Source organism: Typopeltis vanoorti, chromosome 6 (assembly GCF_054136105.1).
Source record: "Typopeltis vanoorti isolate ZY-2024b chromosome 6, IOZ_Tvanoo_1.0, whole genome shotgun sequence".
NCBI classification, from domain to species: domain Eukaryota; kingdom Metazoa; phylum Arthropoda; class Arachnida; order Uropygi; family Thelyphonidae; genus Typopeltis; species Typopeltis vanoorti.
Genome location: NC_143554.1, coordinates 55,856,295 through 55,873,870, shown reverse-complemented (window position 1 = coordinate 55,873,870; position 17,576 = coordinate 55,856,295). Strand labels below are relative to the sequence as shown.

The 17,576-nt window shown below is 39.0% G+C and overlaps 1 protein-coding gene across 1 annotated transcript in view; it reads right to left on the bottom strand.

Annotated features, from left to right (window-relative positions):
- Window positions 1-4,131: 4,131 nt before the first annotated feature.
- LOC150105465 (acidic mammalian chitinase-like) overlaps window positions 4,132-17,576 on the bottom strand; it is a 205,298-nt gene continuing 191,853 nt past the window's right edge. Inside the window, exon 10 of the mRNA XM_090394835.1 lies at window positions 4,132-5,756. Coding sequence (XP_090250961.1) covers window positions 5,622-5,756 — 135 coding nt within the window. The 3' untranslated portion in view covers window positions 4,132-5,621. The remainder of the gene's footprint in view (window positions 5,757-17,576) is intronic.

The window sequence follows — 17,576 nt, the reverse complement described above, 5'->3', positions numbered from 1 at the left end:
ACCACCCTTCACACACTTGCGTCAAGCCACGAACCACACCTGCTAAATGTGCAAACTGTGGCGGCCCACACCCAGCAAATTACAAGGGATGCTCACTTTATCCACTCAACCTGCAGAAAACTAGAGAGGTTCTACCCCTGCCCAATCAGAAGAGAATTACACCAGAAAGCAAAACGCGGGTTGTTACTCCTGAAAAGTCATATGCTTCTGCCGTCTATACTAATAATAAACCGGCATCTTGCAACCAAGCCACTGCAACAATCCTAGCTGCCACACTAGGAGAGATGTTGACAACCTTTAGCAAAACAAATCCCAGTCAGGCTGACACCAATAAATTCCTCAAAAGCACACAAGTCATCTTTTCTATGATTAATGGATAACACGGTCACCTTAACTAACTCATTACAGATCGCTTATTGGAATGCTAACGGGCTAAACAACAACTTCCTAGAACTAAAAGAATTTACTGAAAGATACAAGATAGACATCCTTCTGTTCAATGAGATGCACCTTAGACCTTGTGACAACCCCAAAATAAAGTACTACACACTACTAAGATCAGATAGACTTAATGCCAGAGTGGGCGGAACTGCCATATTTGTTAAAAATAGCATTAGATACAATGAGATCAAGAAATCAGCAACCATAAACCTGGAAGAAACAGGAATTGAAATACAAACAAAAAACACAGGCAGTTTAAAACTATATTCAGTCTACAACCCTCCAGGCAAATCACTTCTAGCCTCAGACCTCTCCCAACTCCTTGACACAAACAAAGCAACAATAGTGGCAGGAGATCTAAACGCAAAACACCCTGCATGGAATAGTAGAAACACCAACAACAACGGGAAGAGCCTACACAAATTTGCTATGTCAAGAAACATCACCATAGCAGGTCCTGTCGAACCAACTCACTATGGACCAATGGGCAGGCCTGATGTGCTAGATATCGCCATTTTCAGAAACACCCCATATCATTTCAAGTTGCAAGTTATTAATGATCTTAGCTCCGACCACAATCCAGTTCTGCTTAGCCTTTGCGGAGAAGCAGTAACCATCCGTGAACAATCCTACATAAATCTCAAGAAGCTCAACTTAATTCTCAGTAACACCACAGGCCCTGTTCCAACTATCTCCTCACCCAAAGAAGTAGACATAGCGATCAATAAACTAGAAAGAACAATCCAATCTGGCCTTACAACAGCCTCCACCGTCACCGTTCCAACCCAAACTAACCTGCTCCCTGAAGAGATCCTAAAACTTATCCGAAGCAAAAACAAAATTAGGTGACGGTACCATTCAACACTATCACCCCAGGATAAAAAAGAGCTTAACAGAGCAATAAACCTAGTCCGATATGCAATCAAAGACCATAAAAATCAGCAATGGGAGAGAAAACTAAGCTCCTTAAGCATTGAAGATAACTCGCTATGGAAGATGACTAAAGCCCTTCGCAGCGATCACCTCAACATAAAACCAATACATGGAGAAAAAGGTATAGTCTACCGAGACGATAAAAAAGCTGAAGCTTTTACAGACTCATTGGAGCTGCAATTTCAACCAAACTACACTCATGCGGACTTGCGCTTCATTGAAAAAATCCACAAGCAAGTACGCTATGCACTTCGTCGTCCCGCCACCCGTGACAACTCAAACTATACTACACCAAATGAAATACACCAAATTATCAAGAACCTCAATAACAGAAAAGCACCAGGTCCTGATCAGATTTCAAACAAAATTATTAAAGTACTTCCTCATAAAACAGTAATGCATCTTGTGGCAATCATTAATGCTATGCTAAGACTCAATTATTTTCCCACTCGATGGAAGCAAGCAGATGTAATCCTTATACACAAACCAGGGAAAGCACCCCAATTCCCCCAGAATTACAGACCTATCAGCCTCCTGTCGAGCCTGGGGAAAATAGCAGAAAAAGTAATTCTTAAACGCCTCCAAACTGAAACAGAGAATCTAGGTGTAATCCCAAAAGAACAATTTGGATTTAAAACTAGACATAGTACAACCCAACAAATCCACAGACTCATAGAATACATCACTATTGGATACAACTGGAGACAGCATACAAGTGCAATCTTCCTAGATGTGGCAAAGGCCTTCGATAAAGTGTGGCACAAAGGCCTCATCCACAAACTAATTACTGCAAAATACTCACTAAACCTCATTCAAATCATAGACTCTTACCTAAAAGACACCGAAAATTTCAAGTGAAACTTCGTGGACTCAGATCAACTACAAGAAGAATCACAGCAGGTGTCCCACAAGGCTCCCTGTTATCACCACTACTCTTTAACATTTTTATCTCTGATGTACCAAGTACGACATCAACCATCATGGCATTTTATGTGGACGACATGGCAATACTCACCAGATCGCTCAAACCATACCTGGCCACTCAAAGATTACAGACTGCAGCTAAAAATCTTGAAAAATGGTTTCGATTATGGAGAATAGATGTTAATGCAGATAAAAGTACGGCCATACTATTTACATGGAGCAATCACGATGTTCAACACTGTTATCCCATGGCAAACAGAAGTAAAATACCTGGGAATCATACTAGATAACCGTCTCAGTTTCAACTCTCACATCTCTCATGCTTGCAATAAAGCAAATTCAACAATAGCTCAGCTCTACCCTCAACTCAACCGCAGAAGCAAAGTCAGTCCAGAAAACAAATTAAGAATATAAAAAACAATCATCAGACCTATACTGTCTTATGGTTCCCCGGCGTGGAGTCACACCTCTCCTAGCAACATCAAACGATTGCAATTAATCCAAACCAAATGCCTCCGAATGATCTTTGATGCCCCATGGTTTGTAAGAAACACCATTCTCCATCAAGATGGAAACCTGCAAGACATACCTACATTTCTCCTCCAGATAGCAACCAAGTACTTTACTCAAGCATCACTCCATCCCAACCTACTCATTCGTGAGTCATCCAACTATGATGAAAATGACAGATGGAAACATAAACGCCCAAAGGCGGCCCTGATCACAGATTGAAACCTTTCAACACAGCCCTAATAAGAGCGAGCAAGTGCTCAAAAATTTCTCCATTAAACAGAGAATTTCAGAGCGATGTAGGGAGTAAAGTCAACGGGACTGACATCCATCAAGCCACAGAAGATAAAAGATAAAAGATACAGATAACTTATTTTTTGAAACTTGCCAAAATGAGAAACTAATTCTTAGAGGGTGCTTATGTGTATCACAATTTTTATATTGTACTCCTTGAAGATCTCTGTAACAGACTGGAAAGGCCTGGGTTTGAATTCCATTTAGGGCGTGGGGGAAACCCCTATGAGGCCTTTTCAACAGAAAGAGAACCAGTCTCACGAGTTATCAGGCAAACTGATCAGAACATGTGCAATTAACAGACATAACATACTGGTCTCATAGCCTCAGCTGTTTCAACTGTAATTACAAAATCTGTGACAGACAAAATACTGCTCTTGTTAAACTATAGTTTAATTCTGAAAGATGTTGAAAGTTTATTTTTCACCTGGTTAGAGTATAATAAAATTAGTTTAATCATAGGTGGAGATGACCTGCTAATGCTTCTGCCTGGTATCTCCACTTGGGCCTGGCTCCCACTGAAGAGACCTCAATAAAGGTCGAAACTAGTCTGGGTAGTGGCCCTTCCCTTAATGCATAACGTTAGACATATCCGCAAGGAGATGTGTTTTGCATTATAGGAGATACTGAGATAGGAGTGTTGGTATCTTGCTCCACCTTTGCAACGAGTTGCCTGGTGTTGTACCACCTTACCCCAGTCCTGAAGATACTTTCAGGTGCAAACTTTGTTTGCTCACACTTGGATAAAGGATTAAACTAATTTTATTATTTTATTATATAATTTAATTCATTCCTGTGTGCATTGCTATCTTCATTCCAAATGTTAAGAAATAAGTTTCAACCAGCAGTAGGTTGAAATTCACGATTTCCTATTGTACTAGCCCTTTTTTTTTTCCTGTTATCTATTTGCTTATTTACTTTTCCATATTCACTAAAATTGTGTTCAAGTAGCTGAGATCCATTTGTTCTATCAGTATGTCATACATAATGAAACTTTTTCCCCCCTTGCCTTTTGTATATCAGTAATCATTTTGACTTGCAGATAAGTATCTTTATTAAGACAAGGATAACAATGTATAAACAATTATGCAAGACATATGTTAACAAGTATAAGATAGGTGAAAAAATCTTATCGTGTCTGAAAGTGATAAATGTATACATCCAAAATCAGACAAAACAAATTTGTAACATTCAAAATAATAAATTTAACATTAATAAAATTATATAACTAATACAAAAATATATGCAGATAGGAAATTGCATAAAATGAGGTTACACACATGGTGAAACCCCCCCCCCCTCTTCCACAATATGGTTTGATCTTCACAAAGATCAATGCATCATTTTTGAAATAAATACTGTACACTTTTAAATAAGGTACACAAAATGGGAAAGAAAGGTTTCTGGAGTTTATTAATAATTATTTTATGATGAAAATATTCTGCCTCTGAGCATATTATGAAAGTACATAAATAAATGAATAAAAGTGAAATCCAAATTCTCTCTACATCTAGGTAGGTCAGTAAGTCAAACCATATGTAAATATGATCACTGGCATAGATTGGGGAACAGTGCACTTCCTCCATGGCATCAACAGATTTGAAAAGTAGCCACTTACAATCCCAATATTCAAACAAAAAAACTCCTTGCAGAACTTCAGAGAGGATGTAAAAATTAGTGATAAATAGTTTTAAGAGAACATGTGTACTAGACATAGAATTTTATTCAAAGACTCCAATATATTTCATCCAACAAGGTATAAACATACATTGACGTCATCAGGGAGACAAACTGGTGCCTAACACTGCTCATGTCATCTTAGCTATTTTGGACAGACTGGGCATTCTGTCTTGAGTAGAATGCACGAACATCAAGACTATATTACATTTTTCGAATCTGACCAGTGTGACCTTGCTTCTCATGCTTTTTTCTTTGTTCTAGCAAGGTTCAAATTTGATCATCTTTTCCTTGAAACACTACAAAATCACCTCAGCTTCAATTGCTCAGAATGCATGCCAACTCTATGTTTTTGGGAAGTGATCACTATTGACTGTTCAAATTTTTTTTTTTTTATGATTATTTTAAATTGCTGTTTATCTATGTAACTTTTACAATTGTTTCTTTGAACTCGAATAGTGTAATCATACATACTTCAGTTGTGACTGAGACATGAGCTAGTATGCACATGCTTTATAACTCATTCTTGTGGTTCATGTTTTGAATGTAGTTACTGGTCCATCTCCCTGATGATTTCCACATAACATTAGAGTCTTTTGATGATTTTTTAAAAGCAAAATAAACTCCAGATTTCTTTTTTTTACATCCTACATATATATATATATATATGACTATATATGACTAGATCTGTTCACACTGATTTTAGGTGTAGTTCAGTCAAAAGATAAGATATACATAATTTTTAAGCTAGATTACAGTAATCTGCATTAATAAATAATGCTGCAAATTAGAAATAAAAAATTGCAAATATCGATTAAATTTTCTTAGACAACAAATATATATCAAGATGAAAGGATGCTGTAGATGATTCTGTGCAAAGGAAAAGTAGTTTTGCCATCACATGTAGCATTCCAGTCATCACTATTTAAATCAAATGTCATAGCACCACCAAAACCTTGCAATTTAATCCATGATGACTGTAGGGGAAAAAAAAAATGTTGAAATTATGTATACAATTCATACAAAAATTTAGCTTCTCATAAAAGTCCAATAGAATTAAGTACTGCAGATAGACTTGTGCTTAAATTGTTATTCACTAGTTAGTAGTAATGCATCACCTAAATTTTGATAAAGTAAACAGGGAGGACTCTAGTAATGTACTAAGATTGGAAAGATATAGAATGAAATACCAAACAGGAAGCAAATAACTTGTACAAAGCATTTCCAACTGAAGGTGAATCAACCAATCTCATATGTAGTGGCAGGTTTTTCTTGCTATAAACTCAGTTTATATATGTGTGTGTGTGTGTATATATATATATATATATATATATATATATATATGATATAAGAGATGTGATCTTGCTTGGAGATCTCTATTGTCGACAGTTAAGGGGATGGTGAAGTGTGATCTTTCTTCTATGAAATAAGATGGAATTATGTGCTGGTAGCACTGAAGTTGAATGTCCTCACTCTACAAAGATAGCAAGAAGATTAGTGTTAAATGGTATTGGTTATGGTCTGATTTACAATTTGTCAAATGAAAAAAAGGTTGGAGGGGTAAAAGTACAGTGAGTAAGAGTTTCACCAAACATTTCCAACACTTGTGATCAAAAGTAGGCCATGATGGCAAGAAGATCTGATGTGAATAGTGAAATCTACATATTGGTAAGAATTCCAGATAGTGAAGAAGATGATTCTTGACTTTCTCCATTACTTTTGAAAAAATTATAGGGAGAGCAATAGAATGATAACCTGATAACTGGCTTTTATATATATCTCTTCTTTTGGAACAAGTTGAATATCAGTGTATTTTCATACCAATCAGAATTCTTCTGATATTTTTCTAATAAAAGACTAGAGGAAGCATGCAATGAACTCTTCTTAGTAATAGTGTGTGTGTGCGCGCGCGCGCGCGCGTGCGTGTGTGTGTGTGCGTGCGCGCGCGTGTGTGTGTGTGTGTGTGTGTGTGGACTTTTGGTTCTGAGCTACTTAGGATATGCCTTGGCACACACTTGTTAGAAAAAACAAAAGATTTAGATAGGAGAAAAAACAAACAGGGATAAGGTTATTATAATCTCTGAGTTTTCAAGAAGACTGAACATCTATAGATATATATATATGTAAGGAGAGCAGGTTAAGAAAAAATCAGCAGTGTTAGTATGATTAGAGAGAGAGAGAATTAGCTTGTATTTTGGTGGGGAATTTGTGGTAGCAAGTAACTGAGCACCTCTCTTCCGGTTTGAGTGATACTGGAAGAGAGAAGCTAACTTGAGTTATGAATGTTGGAGTGTCCAAAAAAGCAAAGCTGCTGGAATGCAAAAAAATCACACTTCCATACACAGAAAATGAATGGGATAAGGAAATCTGTGTCAGAGTAGATCAAAATGAGGGGAAAGTTTGTCATGGGGGGGGGGGGGCATCAGATCTGACAAATGCACAGGTAATACAGCATAGCCTTGTGTTGGGGAAGAATGAATCTTGCAGTTTGAAAATAGAAGTTGACAGTAGTTTAACATTGCAATTTGAGGTTGGGTTTGGATGTCCATAAGTGCGCATGGTTTAAGACCAAAGTATTGAAATGTGGAAGATTTTTGTTTTAATGAGATTTCATTTATTTTACTTGCTTTTCGTAAGTTTTTTGGTTGAATTATTTTTGCTTATATGAGCCTCCATAGCTCAATCGGTATACATGAAGCCCTTTGCTCAGATTTCCATCCATGATACAAGGAAACTTTATCAGGTCTTTTCGACTAAAGGTGAGTTAGCTGGTCTCATACCCCCCCCCACAAAAAAAACTGGTTTTTCATCCCTCAAAACATGCAACCTGCTCTATGAAAACACACACACACACACATCTACAATCATAAATACTTAGGATAACGAAGGCAATGGGAAACCACCTTGTTTCATAATCATTTGCTGGTAAAATAGCATATTGCTATCCAACCAACCATAAGGTTGAGGACACACACTGTTTGGAAAGATGTCAACAGATACCATAGTGTGAGGAACAAACAGCCATGGTGCCTACTTTAATATGTAGGGCCTCCTTTCACTGTGATGACTGCAACAATCCTATGGGGCATACTTTTGGGGGTTTTGGACCATTCTTCCTATAGGCATGTAACGAAGTCTGGTCTGTTGTGGGGAAGACATCACTGACCTCAGCTAACACTCTTCAGTTCATCCCACAGATGTCCAATAGGATTGAGATCAGGGCTCTGTGGAGGCCAGTCAAGTGCAGCAACATTCATGTCCACAAACCATGCAGTTACAGCAGCAGCCTCATGACATGATACATTTCTTGCTGAAAAAGACAATGGTCAGCTCTGTAGGAAATGTATTGTCTAGAATATTCAGATATCTCTCGGAGTTCAATGTTTGTGGCACCAATTTCATAGTTGAGGTTACACACTCCGATGGGAAATGTTTACAGGCATCCACCACACCTACACCCATCCACTGCTCAGAAGAGGGTGTAGTGTGATTTATCGTTCCATAACACAGCTTTCCAATCTTCTATGCCCTACTGTACACACTCTTTGCACTACTGAAGACAACACTGTATGTTGGATCAGGTAATGTGGAGCTTGCATATTGCAGTCCTACCATGTAAACATGTTATGAGGCTTGGCAGATGGTGGTTTTTACACATTATCCTTTGCAGCACCCTATGGTCATGTTCCATGAGTGTGGTGGATCATCTATTGCAGGTAGCACTTGACTCTCTGTGCTTCCATCTCAGTATGGTATCACTGATTGTTGACCTTGGATGACCCAATTTGTCAACAGTTTGCTGAACAGATAGCCCTGCAACATAGCATCCTATCACAATGCCTCTTTTAAACTGTCACTTCCCCTCTTGCAGCCATTTCACCTGGACACAGTTGCATTGACTTGGGAGCATTTCTGGTGACATTCATGTCCACATCAATGTCACCAGAAAATGACAACGATAAATCATTTTCAGCAAGAGGTATAAAACAGTCCCCAAAAATTAAGTCAACTTCCCTCCACTATCAATAACCAAACTAATATTGAAACACTGGATCGTTTCTTCCATTCCACAGCTGCACACAATAATTTCCAGTGGAGTTCTTTAAATGATCAAGATTTCATACGTAGGCAGCTCATGACAAACAATGAATTGCTCTACCCACTGTGCTTATGAACTGATGGAAAATGTCTGCTGTAAGGTCCGGTATTATGATGCCAAAAAAAAGTAAAAAAAAAAACTTATACAAAGTTTATACAAAAGATATGCACTAGAACAAATGTTGCTGTAATGGAATGATGAGTTCCTTAGTTTGTTATAATACAATTTAAGTTCCACAGAACTAGCCCTATTTTAAGCTCACTATTACAAAGAGTAAAATGTTTGCAACTTTCACAATAGCAAACTTAATTTCCTAACAAATGATGTCACAATCAGTACACAAAAAAATAGCAAGGAATGGTATACTGATGATAGAAGAATGTCTATATATATATATATAAAACATCCATTTCCAATGACTTCGTCTGTTATTAATTTCCACCATTTCCTTTGTTTCATGGGAATGGAAAATTTCTTTAATTTAATGTAATGTAAAGCTGACTCATTAGTCAGCATCAGCTTACGGTATACTAAACAGCCTTCACCTGTTTACTGACAAGACCAGAATTAAAATAACTGATATAAATCATGTTAAAAAAACATTTAATTTTCTTGACCAAAAAGCTCTGGAATGACTTTTAATGGGATTATATTGATCAAGTGCATATAATAAACAACTATGTTATACCAACTAGTTTCACCAACTAAGGCTGTTGGCATCTTCAGGGTACATAACTGATGTAAGGCACTAAAAAGTAAAAAACTGTTACAAACTATAATCAACCGATTCCAATTATATTAAACAAAGAACAGCACATACAATACATGCATAGAGCATGCATGATCTCACTTGTTGTTATTTAGGAACGTACTATAGTTGGCACTGTAATTCAGTTCTGGCGAGTTGAGAGATCTAATAAGGGTCTTCCAGATCACGGGTAAGATTAGTCCTTGGTTCCTGTTAAGGTTTTGTATACAGCGGACAACTGTTGTGGCTTCTTTAAAAATTCGGGAGCGGAAGTCCTCTGTGTAAGGAATTGTGCTTCTATCCCACTCTATGGTTGGGGATTCAACCTTCTAACCAGGCACTCTGAATTATGCAGTATAGCCACTGCAAAACTTTTATACTTACATAACTTAAGCATTTCTGGAATATCATCTACTCCAGCTGCCTTTCCACATTTCAAGTTTTTGATGGCTTTTTCAAGTATTGATATGTACTCCTCTTTACATTCCTCTTGAAAATTTTCTAGTATGGTTCTGTCACTGCTTGGTTCGTTCAACAGTCTTTCAAAGTAATTACTCTAGACATCTAGAATAGCCTTATAATCAGTTTTCATGCCACCGTTATTATCTTTGATTCCTTTTACAGTACTCCTTCCTAAATTTCTAAGCTCTTCAATAGCCTCCAGAACATTTTGCCACCTTCCTGATATTTATTTTGTATATTCTTACCAAAGTCTTCCCATGACTTTCGTTTAGCTACTTTTAAATACAACTTAGCTCTCTTACATTTTTCTCTGTATTCTTTTAGGATATCTGCTGACTTATTTGCTAGAAACGTTTGGTATGCATTCTTCTTTTCCAGGACTGCATCTTTAACTTCTTGTGTCCACCATGGTATTCTTATTTTTCTATCCTTGCAGACAACTTCACCACATACTTCACTAGCTGAATCAATCAATGTCTTCTTCAGAGTTTGCCACTGAGACTCCAAGGTTTGGTTCTTGTTTTCAATTTGTTTCATTTTTTCTTCAATAGTGTGTAGTCAAGTCTACAATTTACGTGTAAAAAACTTCTCAACTTTAATTCTTTTTAACATACTGTCTGTTTCAATGTGATATCCATTTTTATCCTGCTTAGTACTAAGTAATGGTCACTTCCAATTTCAAATCTTCTGTACACTCTTGTATCCTGAACGAGCATGAAGATATCACTATCAACAACAATATAGTGTCAATGAGGGTTTTCTTATTTCTTGTATCTTCTCTCTATGTGAACTTGTGCATATCTTTATGTTCAAACATGGTATTAGTAATGACTACACCATGTCCTGAGCAGAGGTCCAGTATATATTTACCATTATTATTAACTTTGCCATTTTCTCCAAATTTTCCCAAAATGTTCCTATATGCCTGGTGGGATTAATTTCCTACTCTGCTGTTCAGATCTCCAACAAGGACCTTCTTCTTCTTCTTCTGCAGCTTTTCCCACTTAAGTGGGGTCACTGTTGATGATGAGTCTCCTCCACATCCTCCTGTCTTGGGCTGTCACCACATCCAAGTTCTTCATCCTCAAGTCTTCTTCTACCAGCTCCCTCCATCTCTTCTTTGGCCACCCATGCTTCCGCCTTCCTTGCACATCCATTTGCATGACCCTTCTTCCCACATATTCGTCCTCCCTCCTCATCACATGACCAAACCATCTCAACCTTGCCTCCTGTATCTTTGCTCCTAAGTTCGTAACTTTCACTGTTCCCCTCACATAGTCATTTCTCAGACGATCCTTTCTGGTCACACCGCACATCCACCTAAGCATTCTCATCTCTGCTACTTCCATCCTGATGATGTAATTTTTCCTCAGAGCCACAGTTTCTATAGCATACGTCATAGCTGGCCTCATTACTGTCCTATAGATTTTGCCTTTCAGATTGATCGGCACCCTCTTATTGCATAACACTCCAGCCATCTCCCTCCAGTTCCTCCAACCCGCTTGTATCCTGCATCTCACTTCCTTCTCAGGTCCTCCATCTTCTTCCACTGTTGAACCCAAGTATCTAAAGTCCTTCACCTTCCTGATGACATTTCCTTCCAGCTCCAGATCTGTCTCCTGGCCGCCGCCCACTGTGCAACACATATACTCTGTCTTACTTCTGCTCAGTTTCATACCTCTCTCTTCCAGTACTTTTCTCCATCTTTCCAGTTTAGTTTCCGCTTCTTCTGTTGAATCTGCACACAGCAAGATGTCATCTGCATACAACATTGTCCAAGGCACATTTTCTCTCACCTCCTCCATCACAATATTAAGCAGAAACGGACTTAATGTTGACCCTTGATGCAAGCCAACTGTTACTTGAAAACTTTCTGTCTGTCCCAGACAGGTCCGAACACTTGTCTTCACATTTCTGTACATCTCCCGCACCAACCTGACATATTTCTCCGGAACCTTCTTCTCCCTCAGACACCTCCAGACTTCTTGCCTTGGCACTCTATTGTATGCTTTCTCCAGATCAATAAATGCCAGATGTAGCTCCCGTTGTTTCTCTCAAAACTTTTCCATCATCTGCCATAACCCAAAGATAGCATCTGTTGTTGACTTACTAGGCATGAAGCCAAAGTGTTCCTTTGCAATCTCCACCTCCTTCCTCAATCTTCCATCAAGAACCTTTTCTAGGATTTTCATTGTGTGGGACATCAACTTTATTCCTCTGTAATTTTTACAGTCTAGGGCATCCCCTTTACCCTTGTAGATGGGGACAAGAGTACTCTCCCTCCATTCCTCGGGTATATTTTCCTGTTGGCAAACTTTCATGAACAGGTCCCACAGCAGGTCAATTCCCTCTTCCCCCAGTGTCTTCTATGCCTCCACTGGAATCCTGTCGGGCCCACCGATTTTCCATTCCTCATCCTCTTCATGGCCTCCATCACTTCCACTCTACTGATGTTCTGCACCAGAAGGCTGCCCATCTTCTCTGCGAGTCCTTGCATTTTCCTCATTCAAAAGTCCCTCAAAGTATATTCTCCATCTGTTTCTTATGTCCACATCCCTCCATAATACTCTTCATTCAGCGTCTTTGATCTGCCTCACATGTAAGATATCCTTTGCTACTTTATTTCTACATTTCGCTAGTTGGTAAATTTTTCTCTGTCCTTCCTTTGTTACTAATTGATCATATAGATCTTGATATGCCATGGCCTTCGCCTGTGCCACAACTCTCTTGGCCTCTTGCTTTCTCTCTCTATACACCTCTCTGTCCTCTTCCACTCTTGACTCATCACACTTCTGCTTTGCCTTCCTCTTAGCTGTCACTGCCACTTGTACATTATTATTCCACCACCAACCCTCCTTCTGCTCTCTAATCTTACCAGATGTCTCACCAAGCATCTCGATTGCACAGCTCAGGATTACTTTTAAATTATGTTTCCACCAATCCTGTACACTTTCCAGTCCATCCGAAATCCTCTCTAACACCCCTCTCCCTAAAACGATTCCTCACACTCTCTCTTCTTTTAAGCGAAACCACTTAACTGTCTTCATCCCATGGCTTCCAGAGGTTCTTATCTTCGATCTTATTTTAAAGTCTGCGCACAGCAGTCGGTGTTGTTGTGCCACTTGATCTGTTGGAATTACTTTACAATTTGTCACAACCGTAAGATGTTTTCTTCTAGTCAAAATGTAGTCAATTTGTGAACTGTTGTTACCACTCCTAAATGTTATCAAATGGTCTTCCCTCTTGTAGAAAAACGAGTTCACAATTGCCAGATCAAATGCTACTGCAAAGTCCACAACCCCCTCTCCTTCCTGGTTCATCATTCCCGCTCCGTGGCCACCATGCACCCTTTCACAGTCTCTATTCTGTCTCCCTATGTGTCCGTTCAAGTCTCCTCCAACAATCACCATCTCATTTTCTTCCAGTTCCCTCATTTCTTCATCTAACACGTTCCAGAACTCATCTTTCTCCTCTGTTGGAACATGTTAGATGAACGTTGGAGAAGAGCGAGTGGTCTTGGAGAAGACCACCCACTCTAAGACCCAATTTCATTCGCATCATCCTGTCGTTCCTTCTACCTACTTTCAGTACTTCGCCCTTCATTCTGCCACACACCACAATTCCTACACCATTTCTTCCCTCGTTATTCGCTCCAGAGTAGAACAATTTATATCCATCTCCCAGTTCCTTTGCCCCCCCCCTCCACCTTGTCTCCTGCACACATAAAATGTCCAACTTCCTCATCATGTCTGCCACCTTTCTTCCCCTTCCAGTCATGCTTCCACCATTCAGTGTCCGCACTCACAACATCCTCTCCACCTGCTGGGCTCGCTTCTTTAACTGCACCCACCCTTGATGCGGTAGCCCTCGTCCACTTCTTGCAGCTGTAGGGCGATGTGGCTGCGCGTCGCTTAAGTTGTATGCCCTAGCCCTTATATCATTTTCTCTTTGACTCATATCATAACTAGAGCTGGCAGCGAAGTTTTACGACCGGATGCCCTTCCTGACATCAACCCTCGCCATTTATCCGGGCTTGGGACCGGTACCTACTGAGGCCAGCTTGCCTCCTTCGGTGGCTGCATAAGACGAAAGACTTAGCAAGATAGGAAAGATTCACCCCTAGCCCTCGAATACTCTAATAGCATCAGGGGGGGGGGGGGAAGGAGCAAGGAGAGGAGAAAGAAGCAAAGAAAGAAGGGGAGGGACCAGTCTACAGAATAATATAACAGATGTATATTACATGAAGTAAGGCATGGTCCAGCATCTGGTACCTCGGGTTTGCCATGCCGTACTCACTAAAGTGAGCCCTTGAGGTAAACAAGGACCACTTTTTCCATTTTCTTTATGTCAGCTGCTTGTTCTAATGACTCAAAAAATTCCTCCACTTCACTGTCCAGTAATACCACAGAAATGCCAATTACTGCCGCAGGATACTTTTCCAATTCTTCTGCAAGTTTGATTTCTTTTCCATTAATATTCTTTATATAGATGGTTCCTATTTTCAGTTCTTATCTTGGGTTTATTCTTCTTTTTTCTTCCATGATGAGTTGGAGCTCATTCCAGTAGCTGACTTTACTGTTCACCCCTGGTTCCCTGACGAAAACAACAGGAGGCTTGTTTAACCGGGTGACGCCCCAGTCGACATGAAATTTCATCATGTGTTGTACCACCATATGCATTTGTGGTTTAAGCCAATAGAGAGTATCAGTGGCGCACCCAGGGAGTAGGCCAAGGGGCCCTTCCCCCCCCCCCCCCCAAAAAAAAAAGAAAAAGGAAAAAACACTAGAAAATTTTCCAAAAATCTTTTCCTAATTAAAATTCTTTTTTTTATTTATGTTGTGTCTTCTATTTCTATACTACTTATGAATTATCGGCCACATAAGGTGGGAATACCATATAGCTCTTGGGAATCACAGCCGCTGTGAATGCAAGGCAAACGAAATAGTGCTCTTGAGGACCAAGCGCTACTTCGTTTGCCCGAGCCGGGCCAGAGGAGATCACGGGTATCATGTATTGGCAACCACTGCAGATGCTCAGTCATAGGTCGTATACAATGTAGTGTGCATTCTCAAATCATCTACTCAACTCACCCCCCCCACACACACACACCCAAAGAATAAATATCTTGAGTGCTAATAATAATGACAAGTACCTCCTAGATCTGCTGAGGACATGGATTAGTCATCATGAATCAATGTTCTGAGCACCGTGTTGGATAGGCCACCGTGTTATCAGCAGAAATCTAGGAGGTACTTGTCATCATTATTAGCTTTGCTCTTTTTTTCTTTTACAAAATTTTCCAAAACATTTCAGTGAAACGGATTTATTTCCCTCTCTAATGACTCAAAATTTCACCACTTTTTTCATGCTAGAGTGTCCTTGGGATCCAGATATAATAATTCTCACCATCTAATTTCCCATTTTGAAATTTGCCAACCTCACTCTACAAATTCATTTCCTATAACAAACTACTGCAAAATTCCAACCAAAGCCCCATAGTTACAGTGCCATGCTGAAAGAAATTCACTATAGAATACTATTCATTATAATGTGCAATTTTTGAAGTCCTTAGGAGTTTGTGAGAGCTACCTGTGTATTGAGACTTTCTCCTGTCCCTGATCTTCAGTGCTTGAATGATTCATCTTATACTTAATTTTATAAGGATCTCACATCTGTTTTGGTTCTTAGTCTTAGTTGACACAAATTATGTCAACATAGTATCCATTACTACTCTGGTCTTCTCCAGGTCTTTTAAGTTTATGTTCCTTAGGATGATAATGCCTATCTTTAGTTCTATTGGGATTATTCCATTAACTGACTTTTTTCATGTTGCCATGCCATGCTTTCTTAAAAAGATAAAAACTGGTGAAATCTTTCTGAGCAATAAATACAAAATGTTATATTAAGGCAATGACAATCAAGGAAAAGAAGGAGTAGCCATAGTATTCAACACAAAATACGAGGCTAATCTTCTTGAATGGCAGTCAGTCTCAAGTAGAGTAATGTGGACAAATATGAGAATGGGGAACTGGACAATGAGACTTATTTGTGTCTATGGTCCCACAGAAGGTTCTACTAAGGTAGAAGTGGAAGAATTTTTTGAGGCTTTAGAAAAAGCAACTGACACAATGAAGAAGGAAAAGTTGGTCCTTGTTGGGGATCTAAATAGCAGAGTAGGAAATGATTGTCAGACATACAAAAATATTTTGGGAAAATTTGGAGAAAAGAGTAAAGCTAACAATAATGGCAAATACCTGTTGGATTTCTGCTCAGGACATGGACTGGTTAGTACTAACACCATGTTCCAACATAAAAATGTGCACAAATTCACATGGAGAGAACAGGCAAGGAATAAGAAAAGTCTCATTGACTATGTTATTGTTGATAGTGATGTTTTCTTCCTGGTGCAGGACACCAGAGTGTACAGATTTGAAATTGGAAGTGATCACTATTTAGTCTTGAGCAGGATAAAATTGAATTTCATATTGAAAAGAATAACATGTAAGAAAGTTTTAAAGCGAATAAAAGTTGAGCAGCTCTCAGATGTGAACTGTAGACTAAAATACACAAAGATTATTGAAGAAAAAATGAAAGAGTTTCAGAACAGGAATCAAACCTTGGAGATTCAGTGGCAAGGCTTGAAAAAAGCCCTGATTGATTCAGCTAGAGAGGCATGTGGTGAAGTTGTCTGCAAGGATAGAAAAATTAGAACTCCACGGTGGACACAGGAAGTTAGAGAGGCAGTGAAGGAAAAGAAGAAAGCATATCAAAAGTTCCTGGCAAAAAAGTCAGCTTTTGCTCTTAGAGAATACAGAGACAAATGTAAGAAAGCTAAACAGTGTGTAAAACTAGCTAAACAAAAGTCATGGGAGGATTTTGGCAAGGACATAGTAAATAAATATCAAGAAGGTGGTAAGATATTCTGGAGGTCGTTGAAGAAGCATAGGAATGGAGGAAAGAGTGCTGTAAAAGGAGTTAGAGATGATAAAGGTGACATGAAAATGGGAGAAAAAGATATCCTTGAAGTATGGAGTAATTACTTTGAAAAATTGCTAAATGAAACAAGCAGTGAGAGCACAATGGTAAAAAAGACTCAACAGGCATACAGTCAGGAATACATATCCATACATGAAGTAGAAAAAGCCATCAAAGGCTTGAAATGTGGAAAGGCAGCAGGAGTAGATGATATTCGACCAGAAATGCTGAAGTGTGGTGGTGTAAGAGTCTTACAGTGGCTGTACTGCATAGTTCAGAAAGCCTGGACAGAGGGACGAATTCCCGATGATTGGAGTAGAGCTCTCATAGTACCCATATATAAAAAGGGAAATAAAACTGAATGTGAGAATTACAGAGGTATTTCCCTACTGAGTGTTCCTGGCAAGATCTATGCAAGTATACTTGAGAAATGGTTGAGAAGAATTGTGGAAGAAAAGCTTGGTGAAGAACAAGCTGGATTCAGGCCAAATAGAGGCTGTCATGATCAGATCT